We start from the raw sequence: 27,240 nt of genomic DNA, 5'->3' as shown, positions 1-27,240 counted from the left end.
GGACCACAACACAGCCAGCACACCCAACAGCCAACATCAGAGTGCTGGGACCGCAACACAACCACCACATCCTTTAGCCAGAATCCCTGAGAGATGCTACCACAACACAGCCTGCATATCCCTCAGCCAACATCACAGTGCTGGGACCAAAAAACAGCCAGCACACCCATCAGCCATCATCAGAGTGCTGGGACCACAACACGGCCAGCAGAACCATCAGCCAGCATCAGAGTGCTGGGACCAAAACACGGCCAACACATCCACCAGCCAACATCAGTGTGCTGGGACCACAACACAGACAGCACACCCATCAGACGACATCAGAGTGCTGGGATCATAAAACAGCCAGCACACCCATCAGCCAACATCAGAGTGCTGGGACCGCAACACGACCAGCAGACCCAACTGCCAACATCAGAGTGCTGGGACCACAACACAGCCAACACACCCATCAGCCAACATCACAGTGCTGGGACCACAACACAGCCAACACATCCTTTAGCCAGAATCCCTGAGAGATGCAACTACAACACAGCCAGCACACCCATCAGCCAACATCAGAGTACTGGGACAAGAAAACGGACAGCACACCCATCTGACAACATCAGAGTGCTGGGACCACAACACAGCCAATGCATCCTTTAGCCAGAATCCCTGAGAGATGCAACTACAACACAGCCAGCACACCCATCAGCCAACATCAGAGTGCTGGGACCACAACACAGCCTGCATACCCAACAGCCAACATCAGAGTGCGGGGACCACAACACGGCCAACACATCCATCAGCCAACATCAGTGTGCTGGGACAACAACACAGCCAGCACACCCAACAGCCAACATCAGAGTGCTGGGACCACAACACAGCCACCACATCCTTTAGCCAGAATCCCTGAGAGATGCTAGCACAACACAGCCTGCATACCAATCAGCCAACAACATAGTGCTGGGACCATAAAACAGCCAGCACACCCATCAGCCAACATCAGCATGCTGGGACCACAACACAGCCAGCGTACCCATCAGCCAACATCAGAGTGCTGGGACCACAACACAGCCACCACATCCTTTACCCAGAATCCCTGAGAGATGCTACCACAACACAGCCTGCATATCCCTCAGCCAACATCACAGTGCTGGGACCAAAAAACAGCCAGCACACCCATCAGCCAGCATCAGAGTGCTGGGAGCACAACACGGCCAACACATCCACCAGCCAACATCAGAGTGCGGGGACTACAACACGGCCAACACATCCACCAGCCAACATCAGAGTGCGTGGACTACAACACGGCCAACACATCCACCAGCCAACATCAGAGTGCGGGGACCACAACACAGCCAAAACATCCATCAGCCAGTATCAGAGTGCTGGGACCACAACACAGCCAACACATCCTTTAGCCAGAATCCCTGACAGATGCTACCAGAACACAGCCTGCATATCCAGCAGCCAACATCAGAGTACTGGGACAGGAAAACGGCCAGCACACCCATCTGACAACATCAGAGTGCTGGGACCACAACACAGCCAATGCATCCATTAGCCAGAATCCCTGAGAGATGCTACCACAACATAGCCAGCACACCCATCAGCCAACATCAGAGTGCTGGGACCACAACACAGCCTGCATACCCATCAGCCAACATCAGAGTGCTGGGACCACAACACGGCCAACACATCCTTTAGCCATAATCCCTGAGAGTTGCTACCACAACACAGCCAGCATATCCATCAGCCAACATCAGAGTACTGGGACAAGAAAACGGACAGCACACCCATCTGACAACATCAGAGTGCAGGGACCACAGCACGGTCAACACATCCATTAGCCAGAAACCCTGACAGATGCTACCACAACACAGCCAGCACACCCAACAGCCAACATCAGAGTGCTGGGACCACAACACAGCCACCACATCCATCAGCCAACATCACAGTGCTGGGACTACAACACGGCCAACACATCCTTTAGCCAGAATCCCTGAGAGATGCTACCACAACACAGCCAGCATATCCATCAGCCAACATCAGAGTGTTGGACCACAACACAGCCAGTACACCCATCAGCCAGCATCAGAGTGCTGGGACCACAACACGGCCAACACATCCTTTAGCCAGAATCCCTGAGAGTTGCTACCACAACACAGCCAGCATATCCATCAGCCAACATCAGAGTGCTGGGACCACAACACAGCCAGCACACCCATCAGCCAAAAACAGAGTGCTGGGACTGCAACACAGACAGCACACCCATCAGCCAACATCAGAGTGCTGGGACCAGAACACGACCAGCAGACCTATCAGCCAACATCAGAGTGCTGGGACCACAACACGGCCAACACATCCATCAGCCAACATCAGAGTGCTGGGATCATAAAACAGCCAGCACACCCATCAGTCAACATCAGAGTGCTGGGACCGCAACACGGCCAGCGTACCCATCAGCCAACATCAGAGTGCTGGGACCACAACACAGCCACCACATCCTTTGGCCAGAATCCCTGAGAGATGCTACCACAACACAGCCAGCACACCCATCAGCCAAAATCAGAGTGCTGGGACCGCAACACAGACAGCACACCCATCAGCCAACATCAGAGTGCTGGGACCACAACACGACCAGCAGACCCATCAGCCAACATCAGAGTGCTGGGACCACAACACAGCCAACACATCCATCAGCCAACATCAGAGTGCGGGGACCACAACACGGCCAACACATCCATCAGCCAACATCAGTGTGCTGGGACCACAACACAGCTAGCACACAACTATCAGCCAACATCAGAGTGCTGGGAGCACAACACAGCCAGCACACCCATCAGCCAATATCAGAGTGCTGGGACCACAACACAGCCAGCACACCCATCAGCCAACATCAGAGTGCTGGGACCACAACACAGACAGCACACCCATCAGACGACATCAGAGTGCTGGGATCATAAAACAGCCAGCACACCCATCAGCCAACATCAGAGTGCTGGGACCGCAACACGACCAGCAGACCCAACTGCCAACATCAGAGTGCTGGGACCACAACACAGCCAACACACCCATCAGCCAACATCACAGTGCTGGGACCACAACACAGCCAACACATCCTTTAGCCAGAATCCCTGACAGGCGCTACCAGAACACAGCTTGCATATCCATCAGCCAACATCAGAGTACTGGGACAAGAAAACGGACAGCACACCCATCTGACAACATCAGAGTGCTGGGACCACAACACAGCCAATGCATCCTTTAGCCAGAATCCCTGAGGGATGCTACCACAACACAGCCAGTACACCCATCAGCCAGCATCAGAGTGCTGGGACCACAACACAGCCAGCACACCCATCAGCCAACATCAGAGTGCTGGGACCACAACACAGCCAACACATCCATCAGCCAACATCAGTGTGCTGGGAGCACAACACAGCCAGCACACCCATCAGCCAACATCAGAGTGCTGAGACCACAACACAGCCAGCACACCCATCAGCCAATATCAGAGTGCTGGGACCACAACACAGCCAGCACACCCATCAGCCAACATCAGAGTGCTGGGACCACAACACAGACAGCACACCCATCAGACGACATCAGAGTGCTGGGATCATAAAACAGCCAGCACACCCATCAGCCAACATCAGAGTGCTGGGACCGCAACACGACCAGCAGACCCAACTGCCAACATCAGAGTGCTGGGACCACAACACAGCCAACACACCCATCAGCCAACATCACAGTGCTGGGACCACAACACAGCCAACACATCCTTTAGCCAGAATCCCTGACAGGCGCTACCAGAACACAGCTTGCATATCCATCAGCCAACATCAGAGTACTGGGACAAGAAAACGGACAGCACACCCATCTGACAACATCAGAGTGCTGGGACCACAACACAGCCAATGCATCCTTTAGCCAGAATCCCTGAGGGATGCTACCACAACACAGCCAGTACACCCATCAGCCAACATCAGAGTGTTGGGACCACAACACAGCCAACACACCCATCAGCCAGCATCAGAGTGCTGGGACCACAACACAGCCAGCACACCCATCAGCCAACATCAGAGTGCTGGGAGCACAACACGGCCAACACATCCACCAGCCAACATCAGAGTGCGGGGACTACAACACGGCCAACACATCCACCAGCCAACATCAGAGTGCGGGGACTACAACACGGCCAACACATCCACCAGCCAACATCAGAGTGCGGGGACCACAACACAGCCAAAACATCCATCAGCCAGTATCAGAGTGCTGGGACCACAACACAGCCAACACATCCTTTAGCCAGAATCCCTGACAGATGCTACCAGAACACAGCCTGCATATCCAGCAGCCAACATCAGAGTACTGGGACAGGAAAACGGCCAGCACACCCATCTGACAACATCAGAGTGCTGGGACCACAACACAGCCAATGCATCCATTAGCCAGAATCCCTGAGAGATGCTACCACAACATAGCCAGCACACCCATCAGCCAACATCAGAGTGCTGGGACCACAACACAGCCTGCATACCCATCAGCCAACATCAGAGTGCTGGGACCACAACACGGCCAACACATCCTTTAGCCATAATCCCTGAGAGTTGCTACCACAACACAGCCAGCATATCCATCAGCCAACATCAGAGTACTGGGACAAGAAAACGGACAGCACACCCATCTGACAACATCAGAGTGCAGGGACCACAGCACGGTCAACACATCCATTAGCCAGAAACCCTGACAGATGCTACCACAACACAGCCAGCACACCCAACTGCCAACATCAGAGTGCTGGGACCACAACACAGCCACCACATCCATCAGCCAACATCAGAGTGCGGGGACCACAACACGGCCAACACATCCACCAGCCAACATCAGAGTGCGGGGACTACAACACGGCCAACACATCCACCAGCCAACATCAGAGTGCGTGGACTACAACACGGCCAACACATCCACCAGCCAACATCAGAGTGCGGGGACCACAACACAGCCAACACACCCATCAGCCAACATCAGAGTGCTGAGACCACAACACAGCCAACACATCCTTTAGCCAGAATCCCTGACAGATGCTACCACAACACAGCCTGCATATCCATCAGCCAACATCAGAGTGCTGGGACCACAACACGGCCAACACATCCATCAGCCAACATCAGAGTGCTGGGACCGCAACACAGCTAGCACACAACTATCAGCCAACATCAGAGTGCTGAGACCACAACACAACCAACACATCCTTTAGCCAGAATCCCTGACAGATGCTACCACAACACAGCCTGCATATCCATCAGCCAACATCAGAGTGCTGGGACCACAACACAGCCTGCATAACCATCAGCCAACATCAGAGTGCTGGAACCACAACACGGCCAACACATCGTTTAGCCAGAATCCGTGAGAGATGCTACCACAACACAGCCAGCATATCCATCAGCCAACATCAGTGCCGGGACCGCAACACAGCCAGCACACCCATCAGCCAACATCAGAGTACTGGGACAAGAAAACGGACAGCACACCCATCTGACAACATCAGAGTGCTGAGTGCTGGGACCACAACACAGCCAGCACACCCAACAGCCAACATCAGAGTGCTGGGACCGCAACACGGCCAGCAGAACCATCAGCCAGCATCAGAGTGCTGGGAGCACAACACAACCACCACATCCTTTAGCCAGAATCCCTGAGAGATGCTACCACAACACAGCCTGCATATCCCTCAGCCAACATCACAGTGCTGGGACCAAAAAACAGCCAGCACACCCATCAGCCATCATCAGAGTGCTGGGACCACAACACGGCCAGCAGAACCATCAGCCAGCATCAGAGTGCTGGGACCAAAACACGGCCAACACATCCACCAGCCAACATCAGTGTGCTGGGACCACAACACAGACAGCACACCCATCAGACGACATCAGAGTGCTGGGATCATAAAACAGCCAGCACACCCATCAGCCAACATCAGAGTGCTGGGACCGCAACACGACCAGCAGACCCAACTGCCAACATCAGAGTGCTGGGACCACAACACAGCCAACACACCCATCAGCCAACATCACAGTGCTGGGACCACAACACAGCCAACACATCCTTTAGCCAGAATCCCTGAGAGATGCAACTACAACACAGCCAGCACACCCATCAGCCAACATCAGAGTACTGGGACAAGAAAACGGACAGCACACCCATCTGACAACATCAGAGTGCTGGGACCACAACACAGCCAATGCATCCTTTAGCCAGAATCCCTGAGAGATGCAACTACAACACAGCCAGCACACCCATCAGCCAACATCAGAGTGCTGGGACCACAACACAGCCTGCATACCCAACAGCCAACATCAGAGTGCGGGGACCACAACACGGCCAACACATCCATCAGCCAACATCAGTGTGCTGGGACAACAACACAGCCAGCACACCCAACAGCCAACATCAGAGTGCTGGGACCACAACACAGCCACCACATCCTTTAGCCAGAATCCCTGAGAGATGCTAGCACAACACAGCCTGCATACCAATCAGCCAACAACATAGTGCTGGGACCATAAAACAGCCAGCACACCCATCAGCCAACATCAGCATGCTGGGACCACAACACAGCCAGCGTACCCATCAGCCAACATCAGAGTGCTGGGACCACAACACAGCCACCACATCCTTTACCCAGAATCCCTGAGAGATGCTACCACAACACAGCCTGCATATCCCTCAGCCAACATCACAGTGCTGGGACCAAAAAACAGCCAGCACACCCATCAGCCAGCATCAGAGTGCTGGGAGCACAACACGGCCAACACATCCACCAGCCAACATCAGAGTGCGGGGACTACAACACGGCCAACACATCCACCAGCCAACATCAGAGTGCGTGGACTACAACACGGCCAACACATCCACCAGCCAACATCAGAGTGCGGGGACCACAACACAGCCAAAACATCCATCAGCCAGTATCAGAGTGCTGGGACCACAACACAGCCAACACATCCTTTAGCCAGAATCCCTGACAGATGCTACCAGAACACAGCCTGCATATCCAGCAGCCAACATCAGAGTACTGGGACAGGAAAACGGCCAGCACACCCATCTGACAACATCAGAGTGCTGGGACCACAACACAGCCAATGCATCCATTAGCCAGAATCCCTGAGAGATGCTACCACAACATAGCCAGCACACCCATCAGCCAACATCACAGTGCTGGGACCACAACACAGCCTGCATACCCATCAGCCAACATCAGAGTGCTGGGACCACAACACGGCCAACACATCCTTTAGCCATAATCCCTGAGAGTTGCTACCACAACACAGCCAGCATATCCATCAGCCAACATCAGAGTACTGGGACAAGAAAACGGACAGCACACCCATCTGACAACATCAGAGTGCAGGGACCACAGCACGGTCAACACATCCATTAGCCAGAAACCCTGACAGATGCTACCACAACACAGCCAGCACACCCAACAGCCAACATCAGAGTGCTGGGACCACAACACAGCCACCACATCCATCAGCCAACATCACAGTGCTGGGACTACAACACGGCCAACACATCCTTTAGCCAGAATCCCTGAGAGATGCTACCACAACACAGCCAGCATATCCATCAGCCAACATCAGAGTGTTGGACCACAACACAGCCAGTACACCCATCAGCCAGCATCAGAGTGCTGGGACCACAACACGGCCAACACATCCTTTAGCCAGAATCCCTGAGAGTTGCTACCACAACACAGCCAGCATATCCATCAGCCAACATCAGAGTGCTGGGACCACAACACAGCCAGCACACCCATCAGCCAAAAACAGAGTGCTGGGACTGCAACACAGACAGCACACCCATCAGCCAACATCAGAGTGCTGGGACCAGAACACGACCAGCAGACCTATCAGCCAACATCAGAGTGCTGGGACCACAACACGGCCAACACATCCATCAGCCAACATCAGAGTGCTGGGATCATAAAACAGCCAGCACACCCATCAGTCAACATCAGAGTGCTGGGACCGCAACACGGCCAGCGTACCCATCAGCCAACATCAGAGTGCTGGGACCACAACACAGCCACCACATCCTTTGGCCAGAATCCCTGAGAGATGCTACCACAACACAGCCAGCACACCCATCAGCCAAAATCAGAGTGCTGGGACCGCAACACAGACAGCACACCCATCAGCCAACATCAGAGTGCTGGGACCACAACACGACCAGCAGACCCATCAGCCAACATCAGAGTGCTGGGACCACAACACAGCCAACACATCCATCAGCCAACATCAGAGTGCGGGGACCACAACACGGCCAACACATCCATCAGCCAACATCAGTGTGCTGGGACCACAACACAGCTAGCACACAACTATCAGCCAACATCAGAGTGCTGGGAGCACAACACAGCCAGCACACCCATCAGCCAATATCAGAGTGCTGGGACCACAACACAGCCAGCACACCCATCAGCCAACATCAGAGTGCTGGGACCACAACACAGACAGCACACCCATCAGACGACATCAGAGTGCTGGGATCATAAAACAGCCAGCACACCCATCAGCCAACATCAGAGTGCTGGGACCGCAACACGACCAGCAGACCCAACTGCCAACATCAGAGTGCTGGGACCACAACACAGCCAACACACCCATCAGCCAACATCACAGTGCTGGGACCACAACACAGCCAACACATCCTTTAGCCAGAATCCCTGACAGGCGCTACCAGAACACAGCTTGCATATCCATCAGCCAACATCAGAGTACTGGGACAAGAAAACGGACAGCACACCCATCTGACAACATCAGAGTGCTGGGACCACAACACAGCCAATGCATCCTTTAGCCAGAATCCCTGAGGGATGCTACCACAACACAGCCAGTACACCCATCAGCCAGCATCAGAGTGCTGGGACCACAACACAGCCAGCACACCCATCAGCCAACATCAGAGTGCTGGGACCACAACACAGCCAACACATCCATCAGCCAACATCAGTGTGCTGGGAGCACAACACAGCCAGCACACCCATCAGCCAACATCAGAGTGCTGAGACCACAACACAGCCAGCACACCCATCAGCCAATATCAGAGTGCTGGGACCACAACACAGCCAGCACACCCATCAGCCAACATCAGAGTGCTGGGACCACAACACAGACAGCACACCCATCAGACGACATCAGAGTGCTGGGATCATAAAACAGCCAGCACACCCATCAGCCAACATCAGAGTGCTGGGACCGCAACACGACCAGCAGACCCAACTGCCAACATCAGAGTGCTGGGACCACAACACAGCCAACACACCCATCAGCCAACATCACAGTGCTGGGACCACAACACAGCCAACACATCCTTTAGCCAGAATCCCTGACAGGCGCTACCAGAACACAGCTTGCATATCCATCAGCCAACATCAGAGTACTGGGACAAGAAAACGGACAGCACACCCATCTGACAACATCAGAGTGCTGGGACCACAACACAGCCAATGCATCCTTTAGCCAGAATCCCTGAGGGATGCTACCACAACACAGCCAGTACACCCATCAGCCAACATCAGAGTGTTGGGACCACAACACAGCCAACACACCCATCAGCCAGCATCAGAGTGCTGGGACCACAACACAGCCAGCACACCCATCAGCCAACATCAGAGTGCTGGGACCACAACACAGCCAACACATCCTTTAGCCAGAATCACCTGACAGGCGCTACCAGAACACAGCCTGCATATCCATCAGCCAACATCAGAGTACTGGGACAAGAAAACAGACAGCACGCCCATCTGACAACATCAGAGTGCTGGGACCACAACACAGCCTGCATAACCATCAGCCAACATCAGAGTGCTGGGACTACAACACGGCCAACACATCATTTAGCCAGAATCCCTGAGAGATGCTACTACAACACAGCCAGTACACCCATCAGCCAGCATCAGAGTGATGGGACTACAACACAGCCAGCACACCCATCAGCCAGCATCAGAGTGATGGGACTACAACACAGCCAGCACACCCATCAGCCAGCATCAGAGTGCTGAGACCACAACACAGCCAGCACACCCATCAGCCAACATCAGAGTGCGGGGACCACAACACAGCCAACATCAGAGTGCGGGGACCACAACACGACCAGCAGACCCATCAGCCAACATCAGAGTGCTGGGACCACAACACGGCCAACACATCCATCAGCCAACATCAGTGTGCTGGGACCCCCACACAGCTAGCACACATCCATCAGCCAACATCACAGTGCTGGGACAACAACACAGCCAGCACATCCTTTAGCCAGAATCCCTGACAGATGCTACCAGAACACAGCCTGCATATCCATCAGCCAACATCAGAGTACTGGGACAAGAAAACGGCCAGCAAACCCATCTGACAACATCAGCGTGCTGGGACCACAACACAGCCAATGCATCCTTTAGCCAGAATCCCTGAGAGTTGCTACCACAACACAGCCAGCATATCCATCAGCCAACATCAGAGCACTGGGACCGCAACACAGCCAGTACACCCAACAGTTAACATCAGAGTGCAGGGACCACAGCACGGTCAACACATCCATTAGCCAGAAACCCTGACAGATGCTATCACAACACAGCCTGCATATCCATCAGCCAACATCAGAGTGCTGGGACCACAACACAGCCTGCATAACCATCAGCCAACATCAGAGTGCTGGGACTACAACACGGCCAACACATCATTTAGCCAGAATCCCTGAGAGATGCTACCACAACACAGCCAGCATATCCATCAGCCAACATCAGAGTGTTGGACCACAACACAGCCAGTACACCCATCAGCCAGCATCAGAGTGCTGGGACCACAACACGGCCAACACATCCTTTAGCCAGAATCCCTGAGAGTTGCTACCACAACACAGCCAGCATATCCATCAGCCAACATCAGAGCACTGGGACCGCAACACAGCCAGTACACCCAACAGTTAACATCAGAGTGCTGGGACCACAGCACGGTCAACACATCCATTAGCCAGAAACCCTGACAGATGCTATCACAACACAGCCAGCACACCCAACAGCCAACATCAGAGTGCTTGGAGCACAACACAGCCAACACATCCTTCAGACAGAATCCCTGAGAGATGCTACCAGAACACAGCCTGCATATCCATCAGCCAACATCAGAGTGCTGGGACCACAACACAGCCAGCACACCCATCAGCCAAAAACAGAGTGCTGGGACTGCAACACAGACAGCACACCCATCAGCCAACATCAGAGTGCTGGGACCAGAACACGACCAGCAGACCTATCAGCCAACATCAGAGTGCTGGGACCACAACACGGCCAACACATCCATCAGCCAACATCAGAGTGCTGGGATCATAAAACAGCCAGCACACCCATCAGTCAACATCAGAGTGCTGGGACCGCAACACGGCCAGCGTACCCATCAGCCAACATCAGAGTGCTGGGACCACAACACAGCCACCACATCCTTTGGCCAGAATCCCTGAGAGATGCTACCACAACACAGCCAGCACACCCATCAGCCAAAATCAGAGTGCTGGGACCGCAACACAGACAGCACACCCATCAGCCAACATCAGAGTGCTGGGACCACAACACGACCAGCAGACCCATCAGCCAACATCAGAGTGCTGGGACCACAACACAGCCAACACATCCATCAGCCAACATCAGAGTGCGGGGACCACAACACGGCCAACACATCCATCAGCCAACATCAGTGTGCTGGGACCACAACACAGCTAGCACACAACTATCAGCCAACATCAGAGTGCTGGGAGCACAACACAGCCAGCACACCCATCAGCCAACATCAGAGTGCTGAGACCACAACACAGCCAGCACACCCATCAGCCAATATCAGAGTGCTGGGACCACAACACAGCCAGCACACCCATCAGCCAACATCAGAGTGCTGGGACCACAACACAGACAGCACACCCATCAGACGACATCAGAGTGCTGGGATCATAAAACAGCCAGCACACCCATCAGCCAACATCAGAGTGCTGGGACCGCAACACGACCAGCAGACCCAACTGCCAACATCAGAGTGCTGGGACCACAACACAGCCAACACACCCATCAGCCAACATCACAGTGCTGGGACCACAACACAGCCAACACATCCTTTAGCCAGAATCCCTGACAGGCGCTACCAGAACACAGCTTGCATATCCATCAGCCAACATCAGAGTACTGGGACAAGAAAACGGACAGCACACCCATCTGACAACATCAGAGTGCTGGGACCACAACACAGCCAATGCATCCTTTAGCCAGAATCCCTGAGGGATGCTACCACAACACAGCCAGTACACCCATCAGCCAGCATCAGAGTGCTGGGACCACAACACAGCCAGCACACCCATCAGCCAGCATCAGAGTGCTGGGACCACAACACAGCCAACACATCCATCAGCCAACATCAGTGTGCTGGGACCACAACACAGCTAGCACACAACTATCAGCCAACATCAGAGTGCTGGGAGCACAACACAGCCAGCACACCCATCAGCCAACATCAGAGTGCTGAGACCACAACACAGCCAGCACACCCATCAGCCAATATCAGAGTGCTGGGACCACAACACAGCCAGCACACCCATCAGCCAACATCAGAGTGCTGGGACCACAACACAGACAGCACACCCATCAGACGACATCAGAGTGATGGGACTACAACACAGCCAGCACACCCATCAGCCAGCATCAGAGTGCTGAGACCACAACACAGCCAGCACACCCATCAGCCAAAATCAGAGTGCTGGGACCGCAACACAGACAGCACACCCATCAGCCAACATCAGAGTGCTGGGACCACAACACGACCAGCAGACCCATCAGCCAACATCAGAGTGCTGGGACCACAACACAGCCAACACATCCATCAGCCAACATCAGAGTGCGGGGACCACAACACGGCCAACACATCCATCAGCCAACATCAGTGTGCTGGGACCACAACACAGCTAGCACACAACTATCAGCCAACATCAGAGTGCTGGGAGCACAACACAGCCAGCACACCCATCAGCCAACATCAGAGTGCTGAGACCACAACACAGCCAGCACACCCATCAGCCAATATCAGAGTGCTGGGACCACAACACAGCCAGCACACCCATCAGCCAACATCAGAGTGCTGGGACCACAACACAGACAGCACACCCATCAGACGACATCAGAGTGCTGGGATCATAAAACAGCCAGCACACCCATCAGCCAACATCAGAGTGCTGGGACCGCAACACGACCAGCAGACCCAACTGCCAACATCAGAGTGCTGGGACCACAACACAGCCAACACACCCATCAGCCAACATCACAGTGCTGGGACCACAACACAGCCAACACATCCTTTAGCCAGAATCCCTGACAGGCGCTACCAGAACACAGCTTGCATATCCATCAGCCAACATCAGAGTACTGGGACAAGAAAACGGACAGCACACCCATCTGACAACATCAGAGTGCTGGGACCACAACACAGCCAATGCATCCTTTAGCCAGAATCCCTGAGGGATGCTACCACAACACAGCCAGTACACCCATCAGCCAGCATCAGAGTGCTGGGACCACAACACAGCCAGCACACCCATCAGCCAGCATCAGAGTGCTGGGACCACAACACAGCCAACACATCCATCAGCCAACATCAGTGTGCTGGGACCACAACACAGCTAGCACACAACTATCAGCCAACATCAGAGTGCTGGGAGCACAACACAGCCAGCACACCCATCAGCCAACATCAGAGTGCTGAGACCACAACACAGCCAGCACACCCATCAGCCAATATCAGAGTGCTGGGACCACAACACAGCCAGCACACCCATCAGCCAACATCAGAGTGCTGGGACCACAACACAGACAGCACACCCATCAGACGACATCAGAGTGCTGGGATCATAAAACAGCCAGCACACCCATCAGCCAACATCAGAGTGCTGGGACCGCAACACGACCAGCAGACCCAACTGCCAACATCAGAGTGCTGGGACCACAACACAGCCAACACACCCATCAGCCAACATCACAGTGCTGGGACCACAACACAGCCAACACATCCTTTAGCCAGAATCCCTGACAGGCGCTACCAGAACACAGCTTGCATATCCATCAGCCAACATCAGAGTACTGGGACAAGAAAACGGACAGCACACCCATCTGACAACATCAGAGTGCTGGGACCACAACACAGCCAATGCATCCTTTAGCCAGAATCCCTGAGGGATGCTACCACAACACAGCCAGTACACCCATCAGCCAGCATCAGAGTGCTGGGACCACAACACAGCCAGCACACCCATCAGCCAACATCAGAGTGCTGGGACCACAACACAGCCAACACATCCATCAGCCAACATCAGAGTGCGGGGACCACAACACGGCCAACACATCCATCAGCCAACATCAGAGTGCTGGGACCACAACACAGCCAACACATCCATCAGCCAACATCAGCGTGCTGGGACCACAACACAGCCAGCACACCCAACAGCCAACATCAGAGTGCTGGGACCACAACACAGCCAGTACACCCATCAGCCAGCATCAGAGTGCTGGGACCACAACACGGCCAACACATCCTTTAGCCAGAATCCCTGAGAGTTGCTACCACAACACAGCCAGCATATCCATCAGCCAACATCAGAGCACTGGGACCGCAACACAGCCAGTACACCCAACAGTTAACATCAGAGTGCTGGGACTACAGCACGGTCAACCCATCCATTAGCCAGAAACCCTGACAGATGCTATCACAACACAGCCAGCACACCCAACAGCCAACATCAGAGTGCTGGGAGCACAACACAGCCAACACATCCTTCAGACAGAATCCCTGAGAGATGCTACCAGAACACAGCCTGCATATCCATCAGCCAACATCAGAGTGCTGGGACCACAACACAGCCAGCACACCCATCAGCCAAAATCAGAGTGCTGGGACTGCAACACAGACAGCACACCCATCAGCCAACATCAGAGTGCTGGGACCAGAACACGACCAGCAGACCTATCAGCCAACATCAGAGTGCTGGGACCACAACACGGCCAACACATCCATCAGCCAACATCAGAGTGCTGGGATCATAAAACAGCCAGCACACCCATCAGTCAACATCAGAGTGCTGGGACCGCAACACGGCCAGCGTACCCATCAGCCAACATCAGAGTGCTGGGACCACAACACAGCCACCACATCCTTTGGCCAGAATCCCTGAGAGATGCTACCACAACACAGCCAGCACACCCATCAGCCAAAATCAGAGTGCTGGGACCGCAACACAGACAGCACACCCATCAGCCAACATCAGAGTGCTGGGACCACAACACGACCAGCAGACCCATCAGCCAACATCAGAGTGCTGGGACCACAACACAGCCAACACATCCATCAGCCAACATCAGAGTGCGGGGACCACAACACGGCCAACACATCCATCAGCCAACATCAGTGTGCTGGGACCACAACACAGCTAGCACACAACTATCAGCCAACATCAGAGTGCTGGGAGCACAACACAGCCAGCACACCCATCAGCCAACATCAGAGTGCTGAGACCACAACACAGCCAGCACACCCATCAGCCAATATCAGAGTGCTGGGACCACAACACATCCAGCACACCCATCAGCCAACATCAGAGTGCTGGGACCACAACACAGACAGCACACCCATCAGACGACATCAGAGTGCTGGGATCATAAAACAGCCAGCACACCCATCAGCCAACATCAGAGTGCTGGGACCGCAACACGACCAGCAGACCCAACTGCCAACATCAGAGTGCTGGGACCACAACACAGCCAACACACCCATCAGCCAACATCACAGTGCTGGGACCACAACACAGCCAACACATCCTTTAGCCAGAATCCCTGACAGGCGCTACCAGAACACAGCTTGCATATCCATCAGCCAACATCAGAGTACTGGGACAAGAAAACGGACAGCACACCCATCTGACAACATCAGAGTGCTGGGACCACAACACAGCCAATGCATCCTTTAGCCAGAATCCCTGAGGGATGCTACCACAACACAGCCAGTACACCCATCAGCCAGCATCAGAGTGCTGGGACCACAACACAGCCAGCACACCCATCAGCCAACATCAGAGTGCTGGGACCACAACACAGCCAACACATCCATCAGCCAACATCAGAGTGCTGAGACCACAACACAGCCAGCACACCCATCAGCCAACATCAGAGTGCTGGGACCACAACACAGCCAACACATCCATCAGCCAACATCAGAGTGCGGGGACTACAACACGGCCACCACATCCATCAGCCAACATCAGAGTGCTGGGACCACAACACAGCCAACACATCCATCAGCCAACATCAGCGTGCTGGGACCACAACACAGCCAGCACACCCAACAGCCAACATCAGAGTGCTGGGACCACAACACGGCCAGCGTACCCATCAGCCAACATCAGAATGCTGAGACCACAACACAGCCAGCACACCCATCAGCCAATATCAGAGTGCTGGGACCACAACACAGCCAGCACACCCATCAGCCAACATCAGAGTGCTGGGACCACAACACAGCCAACACATCCATCAGCCAACATCAGAGTGTGGGGACCACAACACGACCAGCAGACCCATCAGCCAACATCAGAGTGCTGGGACCACAACACAGCCAACACATCCATCAGCCAACATCAGAGTGCGGGGACCACAACACGGCCAACACATCCATCAGCCAACATCAGTGTGCTAGGACCCCAACACAGCCAGCACACCCATCAGCCAACATCAGAGTGCTGGGACCGCAACACAGCCAACACATCCATCAGCCAACATCAGAGTGCGGGGACAGCAACACAGCCAACACATCCATCAGCCAACATCAGAGTGCGGGGACCACAACACGGCCACCACATCATTTAGCCAGAATCCCTGAGAGATGCTACCACAACACAGCCTGCATACCAATCAGCCAAAATCAGAGTGCTGGGACCGCAACACAGACAGCACACCCATCAGCCAACATCAGAGTGCTGGGACCGCAACACAGACAGCACACCCATCAGCCAGCATCAGAGTGCTGGGACCCCAACACGGCCAACCCATCCTTTAGCCAATGTCTGTGTTGTCATCATAACCCAGCAAAAGCACCCATTAGCCATTGGACCCAAGTGCTGTCAGCACAAAACAGCAATACATCCATTAGCCAACAGACTGAGTACTGCCACCAGAACACAGACAACACATCCACCAATGAACAATCATTCCTTGGGTGACTTCTTCCAGATAGCCGATCTCTTCCATCATTTTACTTTTTCTTCTTATTCTTTTTGCTTGATTGCGTTTCAGATGCTGTTGGAACTTGATCGAATCATCTCGCGCTCTGCTGTCCCCGGATATAATGACCAGAGAAGGGGTGCAAGGCCAGGATCGACTCCATTTTGATGCACAAAGATAAATGCGAAGGAGGTCAGCCATTGCTCTCCATAGAGGTCAGGGGTAGATGGTGGTTATCACATTGGCAATATTCACAAGGCTGCCTGTCTGTGGCGAGTCAGTCACTCTTCATGGAATTCTGAGTTCAAGTGGTTGCACTCAGTTCTGACAGGCGGATGCTTTCAAAATTCTAACATTTATGTGATTATCGGACAGCAGTTTATATTGCTCTCCTTCAGTTTTCTGTGTTTTTGTTCTTGATGCCGATTGGTGGGTTGGGTTCCTTGTGGGCGATGTGTTAGGTGTTTTGCGTGAGTGAGGGGTTGGGAATATGGGTTTTGATGTTCTTGTTGGTTTTTCTGTGCGAGAGAGGGTGTTGGACATTTGATGTTATTGTGGTTTTGCGAGGGAGGGAGTTGGGGGTTCAGGTTTTTTGATGTTCTAGCTGTCTTTTTCTTGATGGGCGATCAGTGAGGGAGGAGGGATGGGGGCTTAGGGTTTAATGCTCGTTTCGCGTGTGTGGTCTGTTTGTTCTTTCTGTGCAAGGGAGGGGGTGTGGGGTTTGCCAGTTTTGTTTGTTCTTCCTTTTCATACAGGTAGAGAGGTTGATTTCCCTCCTTTCAGCGAGACCCTTGGCTTTTCTGTATTTCATGGCCACCTGGAGAAGATGAACGTCTTGAGTTGTATTGTGCATGCATACTTTTACAGTAAAACCTTTGAACCTCCATTGTACCACCACAACACACCCAAAACATGTTAGATATCACAGCGCAGCCAACACATCTGTCAGCAAACATGCAAAGTGCTGCCACCAGAACACAGCTACACATCCATTAGCCAACATCCTGAGTGCAGTTACCACAACATCACAACCAACACATCCACTAGCAAATGCCATGAGTGCTGCTACCACAACACAGCCAACACATCCTTGAAGCAGCACCCCGCAGGCTGCCACCCAAACGCAGACATCACATCCATGACCCAACGCCCTGAATGCCTGCACAACACAGCCAGCACCGAGTGCTACCACAACACAATAAGTGCTGACAGAAAACAGCCATTTAAAAGTTCAAGATAAAATTCATTACCAGAGTGCATACATGTCATCACACACAACCTGAAATTCTTTTTCTTAGCAAATCTATAGGACAGTAACTGTAAACAAACTGTGCAAATACAGGTAATAAATAACAATAAATAACGAGCATGAAATCAACAAGATAAAAGAGTCCTTGAATGAGCGTAGTTATCCTCTTTTGAATACAAGAGCCTGATGGCTGGAGGGGTAGTAACTGTTCTTGAACCTGGTGCTGTGAGTCCTGAGGCACTTGTACCTTCTACCTGATGGCAGCAGCGAGAAAAGAGCATGGCCTGGGTGATGAGGATCTTTGATGATGGGTGCAAGTTTTCTACAACGTATCATGTAGGTGTGCTCAATGGTTGGCAGGGCTTTACCTGTGATATAATCCACTACATTTTGTAAGATTTTCCAGTTAAAGGCATTGGTGTTCCTAAACCAGGCCAGTCAGCACACTTTCCACCACACATCGATAGAAGATTGCCAAGGTTTTTAATGACATGATGTATCTCTACAACCTCCTGAGGAAATAAAGGGGTGGTTGTGATTACTTCGCAATTACGTTTATATAATGGGTCCAGGACAGGTCCTCTGAGATGGTGATACACAGGAATTTAAAGTTATTGACCTCCTGATTCTCCAATGAGTACAGGCTCATGGACTTCTGGTTTCCCTCTTCTGAAGTTTTCTATCAGTTCCTTGGTCTTACTGACACTGAGTGAGAGGTGGTTGTTGTTATTACATCACTCAGCCAAATTTTCATTTTCCCTCCTGTATGCTGATTCATCACCAAACTTGGACATGGTGTTGGGAGTTGTACTTAGCCACACAGTCATAGGTTTAAAACAAGTTGAGCAGGGGACAAAGTTCACATCCCTGTGGTGCTACTGTCTTGATGGAGATTGTGGAGATGTTTTTGCCAATACGAACTGACTGGGATCTGCAACTGAGGAAATCCAGGATCCAATTCCAGAAGGGGGTATTGAGGCCCAGGTCTTGGAGTTTACTGATTAGTTTAGAGGGGATGATGGTGTTAAATGCCTTGCTGTAATTGATAAAGAGCATCCTGATGTATGCATCTTTGCTGTCCAGATGTTCCAGGGTTGTGTGAAGAGCTAATGAGATGGCATCTGCTGTAGACCTGCTGCTTCAGTAGGTGAACTGGAGCAGTTCCAAGTCACCACTCAGACAGGAGCTGATATGCTTCAACACCAGCCTCTCGAAACACTTCTTCACTGTGGATGTGAGTGATAAACTTAGACAGTTACCATGCTCTTCATGGGAGCCTGCTTGAATCAGGTGGGTACCACACTCTGCCGGAGTGAGAGAATGAAGACACCTGTGAACACACCAGCCAGTTAGTCGGCACAGGTCTTTATTACTTGGTCAGATACTCTATCAGGACCGGATTCTGTCCTTGGATTCACTTTCTTGAAATCAGCCTGCACGTCATCTTTAGAAACTGAGACCAAAGGATCATAGGGAGACATGGGGGTGCATGATGTTCCTTTCCTATTCTGGTGGTCAAAGTGAACAGAGAAGGCATTGAGCTCATCTGGAAGCAAAGCTCCGCTGTCCCCAAAGTCACAACATTTGGCTTTGTAGAAGGTCTACGGCATTCAAACCCTGTCGCAGCTGTCGAACATCCCTATTGATTCCTGGAATCTTCTCTCCCTGAGAGAGATCATACCTGCACCTTGTGTAGCATTCTTGATCTGCAGACATGAACGCCTCTGATCTGGCTCTCAGCAGGTTCTGGATTTCATTGTTCATCCAGTGCTTCTGAATGGGGAGAACCCTGAATGATTTTGTGGGGACACACTTATCCACAGCTGCTTTAATAAAGTCTATAATGACCCCGGTGTAGTCATTCAGGTCCTCAGGTGAGTTCATGAACACAGTCTAGTCCATTGACTCAAGGCAATCCTGTGACCATTCCTCAGCTTCCTGCGACCACCTCTTCATTGTCTTGATCTCTGGAACTTTGCTCTTTAGGCTCCGTCTGTATGCAGGGAGCAGGAGTACAGCCAAGTGGTCTGATTTGCCAAAATGCTGCGTTGGGAAGGAACGACAGGCATTCCTTATCGTAGTGAAGCAGTGGTCTCGTGTGTTGGGACCTCTGGCGCAACAGGTTATGCGCTGGTGATAATTGGGCCGGATTTTCTCCAAACAGGTCTGGTTAAAGTCGACAACTATAACTGGAAATGTGTCGGGATGGGCTGTTTCTTGCTACAGATACCATGCAGTATCACGCGTGCTTGCTTATAACCAGCTACTGCTAGTATATAAACTGTGGTCATGATCATGGATAAGAACTCTCAAGGCAAATAAAACGACTGACAATTAAATGCAGAACATTCGAAGTTGGGGAACAGGAAGATGACAGAACCCCAACAACTGTGCACTAATGAGAACTGAGTAAAAAGCATTCGCCGTCACCTCTTTGCTTACCAGAGTTCACGGTTCGATCCATCCTGAAAATCATAAACTCTTTGGTCGTATCACTACATCTGGTGTATCCCCATTTAATCAAGTTTCAGTTCAACAAACAATTAGCCACCATTCCCCAGTAGTAGCACCAGAACACAGACAACACATCCATTAGCCAACACCCTGAGTACAACACAGACAACAGGTCCATTAGCCAACACCCCGAGTACCACCAGAACACAGACAACAGATCCACTAGTCAACACCTCGAGTACAACACAGACAACAGATCCATTAGCCAACACCCCGAATACCACCAGAACACAGACAACAGATCCACTAGCCAACACCCCGAATACCACCAGAACACAGACAACAGATCCACTAGCCAACACCCCGAATACCACCAGAACACAGACAACAGATCCACTAGCCAACACCGAGTACAACACAGACAACAGATCCATTAGCCAACAGCCCGAATACCACCAGAACACAGTCAACAGATCCACTAGACAACACCCTGAGTACAACACAGACAACAGATCCATTAGCCAACACCGAGTACAACACAGACAACAGATCCACTAGCCAACACCCCGAGTACAACACAGACAACAGATCCACTAGCCAACACCCCGTGTACAACACAGACAACAGATCCACTAGACAACACCCAGAATACCACCAGAACACAGACAACAGAGCCACTAGCCAACACCCCGAGTACAACACAGACAACAGATCCACTAGCCAACACCTCGAGTACAACACAGACAACAGATCCACTAGCCAACACCCCGAGTACAACACAGACAACAGATCCACTAGCCAACACCCTGAGTACAACACAGACAACAGATCCACTAGCCAACACCCTGAGTACAACACAGACAACAGATCCACTAGCCAACACCCCGAGTACAACACAGACAACAGATCCACTAGCCAACACCTCGAGTACAACACAGACAACAGATCCACTAGACAACACCCTGAGTACAACACAGACAACAGATCCATTAGCCAACACCCTGAGTACAACACAGACAACAGATCCATTAGCCAACACCCCGTGTACAACACAGACAACAGATCCACTAGACAACACCCTGAGTACAACACAGACAACAGATCCACTAGACAACACCCTGAGTACAACACAGACAACAGATCCATTAGCCAACACCCCGAATACCACCAGAACACAGACAACAGATCCACTAGACAACAGCCCGAATACCACCAGAACACAGACAACAGATCCACTAGCCAACACCCCGAATACAACACAGACAACAGATCCACTAGTCAACACCCCGAATACCACCAGAACACAGACAACAGATCCACTAGCCAACACCCTGAGTACAACACAGACAACAGATCCACTAGCCAACAGCCCGAGTACAACACAGACAACAGATCCACTAGCCAACACCCCGAGTACAACACAGACAACAGATCCACTAGCCAACAGCCCGAGTACAACACAGACAACAGATCCACTAGCCAACACCCTGAGTACAACACAGACAACAGATCTATTAGCCAACACCCTGAATACAACACAGACAACAGATCCACTAGCCAACACCCCGAGTACAACACAGACAACAGATCCACTAGCCAACACCCTGAGTACAACACAGACAACAGATCCACTAGCCAACACCCTGAGTACAACACAGACAACAGATCCACTAGCCAACACCCTGAGTACAACACAGACAACAGATCCACTAGCCAACACCCTGAGTACAACACAGACAACAGATTTATTAGCCAACATGCCGAATACAACACAGACAACAGATCCATTAGCCAACACCCCGAGTACAACACAGACAACAGATCCACTAGCCAACACCCTGAGTACAACACAGACAACAGATCCACTAGCCAACACCCCGAGTACAACACAGACAACAGATCCATTAGCCAACACTGAGTACAACGCAGACAACAGATCCATTAGCCAACAGCCCGAATACCACCAGAACACAGTCAACAGATCCACTAGCCAACACCCCGAGTACAACACAGACAACAGATCCACTAGCCAACACCCCGAGTACAACACAGACAACAGATCCACTAGCCAACACCCTGAGTACAACACAGATCCATTAGCCAACACCCTGAGTACAACACAGACAACAGATTCACTAGCCAACAGCCCGAATACCACCAGAACAGTCAACAGATCCATTAGCCAACACCCCGAGTACAACACAGACAACAGATCCACTAGCCAACACCCCGAATACCACCAGAACACAGACAACAGATCCACTAGCCAACATCCCGAATACCACCAGAACATAGTCAACAGATCTACTAGACAACACCCCAAATACCACCAGAACACAGTCAACAAATCCACTAGCCAACACCCCGAATACCACCAGAAAACAGACAACAGATCCACTAGCCAATACCACGAATACCACCAGAACAGTCAACAGATCCACTAGCCAACACCCCAAATACTACCAGAACACAGTCAACAGATCCAGTAGCCAACACCCCGAATACCACCAGAACACAGTCAACAGATCCACTAGCCAACACCCCAAATACCACCAGAACACAGTCAACAGATCCACTAGCCAACACCCCAAATACCACCAGAACACAGACAACAGATCCACTAGCCAACACCCCAAATACCACCAGAACACAGTCAACAGATCCTCTAGCCAACACCCGGAATACTACCAGAACACAGACAACAGATCCACTAGTCAACACCCCGAGTACAACACAGACAACAGATCCACCAGCCAACACCCAGAATACCACCAGAACACAAACAACAGATCCACTAGTCAACACCCCGAGTACAACACAGACAACAGATCCACCAGCCAACACCCGGAATACCACCAGAACACAGACAACAGATCCACTAGCCAGCACCCCGAGTACAACACAGACAACAGATCCACTAGCCAACACCCCGAATACAACACAGACAACAGATCCTCTGACCAGCACCCTTAGCTCTCCAGCCTTCACTTCAACAGAATTTAATCCTGGTCAATCTGCATAAAAACAGAAAGTGCTGGAAAAGGCAGCAGGCGTAGAAAGAAAATAAAACAAGTCAGGTCAGACTTTGTATCCAGTCTGGCCCACTACTGATTTCCAGCTTTTTCTGTTTTTCTTTTACATTTCCAGCTTCCAGTTCTTGATGTTCCTGTTTGACCCAAGTCCAATTCCAATCCTTGGTGCCTTTTCTTCGCAAAAAGCTGGCCAGTAAATTGGCTGTAAGCAATGCCCTTAGAGGAGGCTGAAAGATATGATCAGAAAAATGGGATAGCAGGGAAAGTGACTTTATTCATTTGATGAACAGAAAAAAAGTTAATTTTGTTTAAATGGACGAAGAATTTGTAAGTGTGAAGAGGAAAATGGACATATCATAATTCTGCTGCTGTCAGTAATGAATTCGTACATTCTCAGTGTGACTGCATAGGGTTCCTCCCACATTACAAAGATGTACAGTTTAGTAAGTTAATTAGTCACATGGATGTAACTGGGCAGCATGTGCTCATTGGGCTGGGAGGGACTGTTACCGTGTTGCATCTCTAAACAGTTATTTTAAAATCATGAGATGCTGAAAGTAATTTGGAAGCTGAACAGTATGTTGGTCTGAAATGCAAGAGAATAGAAGACTGAATTCATTTCCTGGGATGAATTAATCCAAGGAGCAGAGAAAGGATTTGATGTAAAGAGCAGTTTTCAAATTTACAGGCAATGCAATGAACTTCAAAAAAACCTATTCAGCATGGTGGAGTGGATGGAAAGCCAGCAGATAAAATTTACTTCTGAGGAATGCAAAGAGTTTCACTGAGAAATGCAGTTCCTATGAGGTGCAAAGGAAACACCCAATTGCTGAATCGAGATCTTTAGGTCAGACATCGCTTTGCATGGAACATCTGTTAGGATATCACCACCAGAATAACGTATACAAGTATGTATTTGACTTTCTGAAAAGCATTAGACGTTTTGACATTATTTGTTTGGAGGGTGGGGATTTACATATGTAAACTTCCTGTACCTTTGCTCCACACTTCAACTCAGTAGGTGGCGTAATGCACCTTACATTGGTCTGCTGACTGCCATAAAGCTTACAGGAAGAACAAAGTGTTTCAGTTGGAACAATGAGGAGCTAAAATAATGAAATGGGCACAACTGTAAAAGGGGTAAGAGAAAAGACAGAGGGGGTAACACTGGGATGAAAGAGGAATAGAGAGAGTAGGCTAACACTAGGATGAAAGAGGAACAGAGGGAGTAACACTGGGATGAAAGAGGAACAGAGGGTGTAACACTGGGATGATAGAGGAACAGAGAGGGGTAACACTGGATGAAAGAGGAAAAATGGGATCAGTGTAAAGATAAATCACTGAAAATTGTGTCTCCTGTGTAGATGAGTGATAAAGACAAGATGGAGGGAAGGAATTGATGGAAAAGTGGAAGCACAAACTGGGATGAGTGTAAATGGCTGCTTGATGATCAGCATGCAATCAGTGGGCCAAATGGCCTGATGCCTTGCTGTGTGATTCTTTAATTGCGATTCTAACACTTGTTTGGATACCAAAGGGTTCAGAGGAAAGTAGATGGAGAGTGACCTTCAGGACTGAGGAATAACATCACCTGCTTACATTTCTTTTTAATTCCTTCCTTCGCTCCAGCTCCAAACTTCTGCCTTCACTGCAAACTATTTCATCTGTCCGTTTAACCAATAATCGCAAAGCTTCTCTTCTCTGTCACCACCCTCCAGCCCCCGTCCACCTTAACTCCAGCCTGTTGCACCAACTTATTCTCTCAAACTCCCTTAGCTTGCCACTTTTGGACTGAGACTGGCATAACATCTTCGATTTTCACCTTCCCAAGTGTCTAGCTCTCAAATCTCAAGCCGGAGGAACTCAGTTTTTCACTTCATAATCCAACATTACAGGTATGTAATCCTTAAGTGTGCAATTAATACTGACAGTCTAATAAACTTGCAGTTTAATTTGTATGAACTCAGTCATTATTACAGTTGAGGAGCCGGCATTGAGTGAGAATGGTGTGAGGAGGCTTCACCAAAGGGTTATGGATTCCAAAAGAAAGGTGCAGAAACTTAAACAGTGGAGATGTTTGCTGAAGCAATCTGCCACTCACCTTCTTCGCTTCCCACAGCTGTTTTGGCAAAGGTTTGTTCAGCTTTAACAGATTATCTTCCGTCGTTGGAACCGGGAATGAAAAGACTGAATAAAAAGCAGTAATCTATTAATAATGCAATGAAGATGGAGAAAATAATAGACTGGAAAGAAACAAAATCCTTTAAAGAAAAATAAAATTAAATGATTAGGATAACATGAAACAATTTCATAATCGAACTTCAAATCGATTACTGAAATAATTAATCGATATCTGAATCGATTAATGGGGAACCTCTCTGCCTGAAGACATGACGACATATTGTTCTGATGACTCAGGGGGTTTTAACCTCTGGGGAAACTATCAGCTCCCCAACAACAAATGAACTTCCAACTCTTTTGAAGGGTTTCTTCACTGTAAACTTTTCAAGAACCTCAACTTGAGCAAGTGCAATAATTTTGGCAAGAAGCTACAATAAGATTCCAGCTGTAGGAATCTGATAGATCACAGTGGCAGTTTGCTATGAAAATGATCGGGAAAATGATATCTCTCACAGAAAGCAATCAGACTCTCCTCCATTGCAGAATATGGTTCTTCAACATGATCATTGCACTGACTTCCCTGCCTCTCCTGACACTCCAGCCATTTCACAAGTTAAAGATAAACAGATGCCAACATTGTACCTATACTACCAGGATTATTTAGTCCATTAGGTTTCAACTCCACATGAACCTTCTCCCACTCATCGCCATATCCTCTGATCTTCCTCCATCCCCATTCAACAACAAATTTGCCTTTCAAGTTTGATGTCTTCACCATGAGTATAAAAGTTTCTCCTGAACTTTCTACTGTATTTTTAAATCATCTTTTTATACCCCGTTGACACCTTGTTCAGGTCTTGTCCACAAGGACCATCTTAAAGTCTACTCTGTAGAGTACCTCAATGTTGAAGACCTACATTTGGTTACTCCTCAATATATCCTTGTCTAGATCGCTATACAGTGCTCCAACAAAGGTTTCACCAAGACTACACACTGCTGAGCACAGGACCATGGCCCTCCAGAACGATCTGCTTATTGTTGAGAAAGAGGAAGCCTGAACAATCTTGTCCCACTCTGACCTGGAGCTGAGAGCT

The 27,240-nt window shown here is 50.7% G+C and overlaps 1 protein-coding gene across 2 annotated transcripts in view; it reads right to left on the bottom strand.

Moving 5' to 3' along the window:
• Positions 1-27,240, bottom strand: part of crtc3 (CREB regulated transcription coactivator 3) — a 139,102-nt gene that overhangs the window by 25,884 nt on the left and 85,978 nt on the right. For both annotated transcript variants that reach the window (XM_059945902.1, XM_059945903.1), the window contains one exon: positions 26,127-26,212. In XM_059945902.1, coding sequence (XP_059801885.1) covers positions 26,127-26,212 — 86 coding nt within the window. The remainder of the gene's footprint in view (positions 1-26,126; positions 26,213-27,240) is intronic.

The sequence above is a fragment of the Hypanus sabinus genome, chromosome 21, assembly GCF_030144855.1.
Source record: "Hypanus sabinus isolate sHypSab1 chromosome 21, sHypSab1.hap1, whole genome shotgun sequence".
Lineage (NCBI taxonomy): Eukaryota > Metazoa > Chordata > Chondrichthyes > Myliobatiformes > Dasyatidae > Hypanus > Hypanus sabinus.
This window is presented reverse-complemented; position numbering and strand designations above follow the sequence as displayed.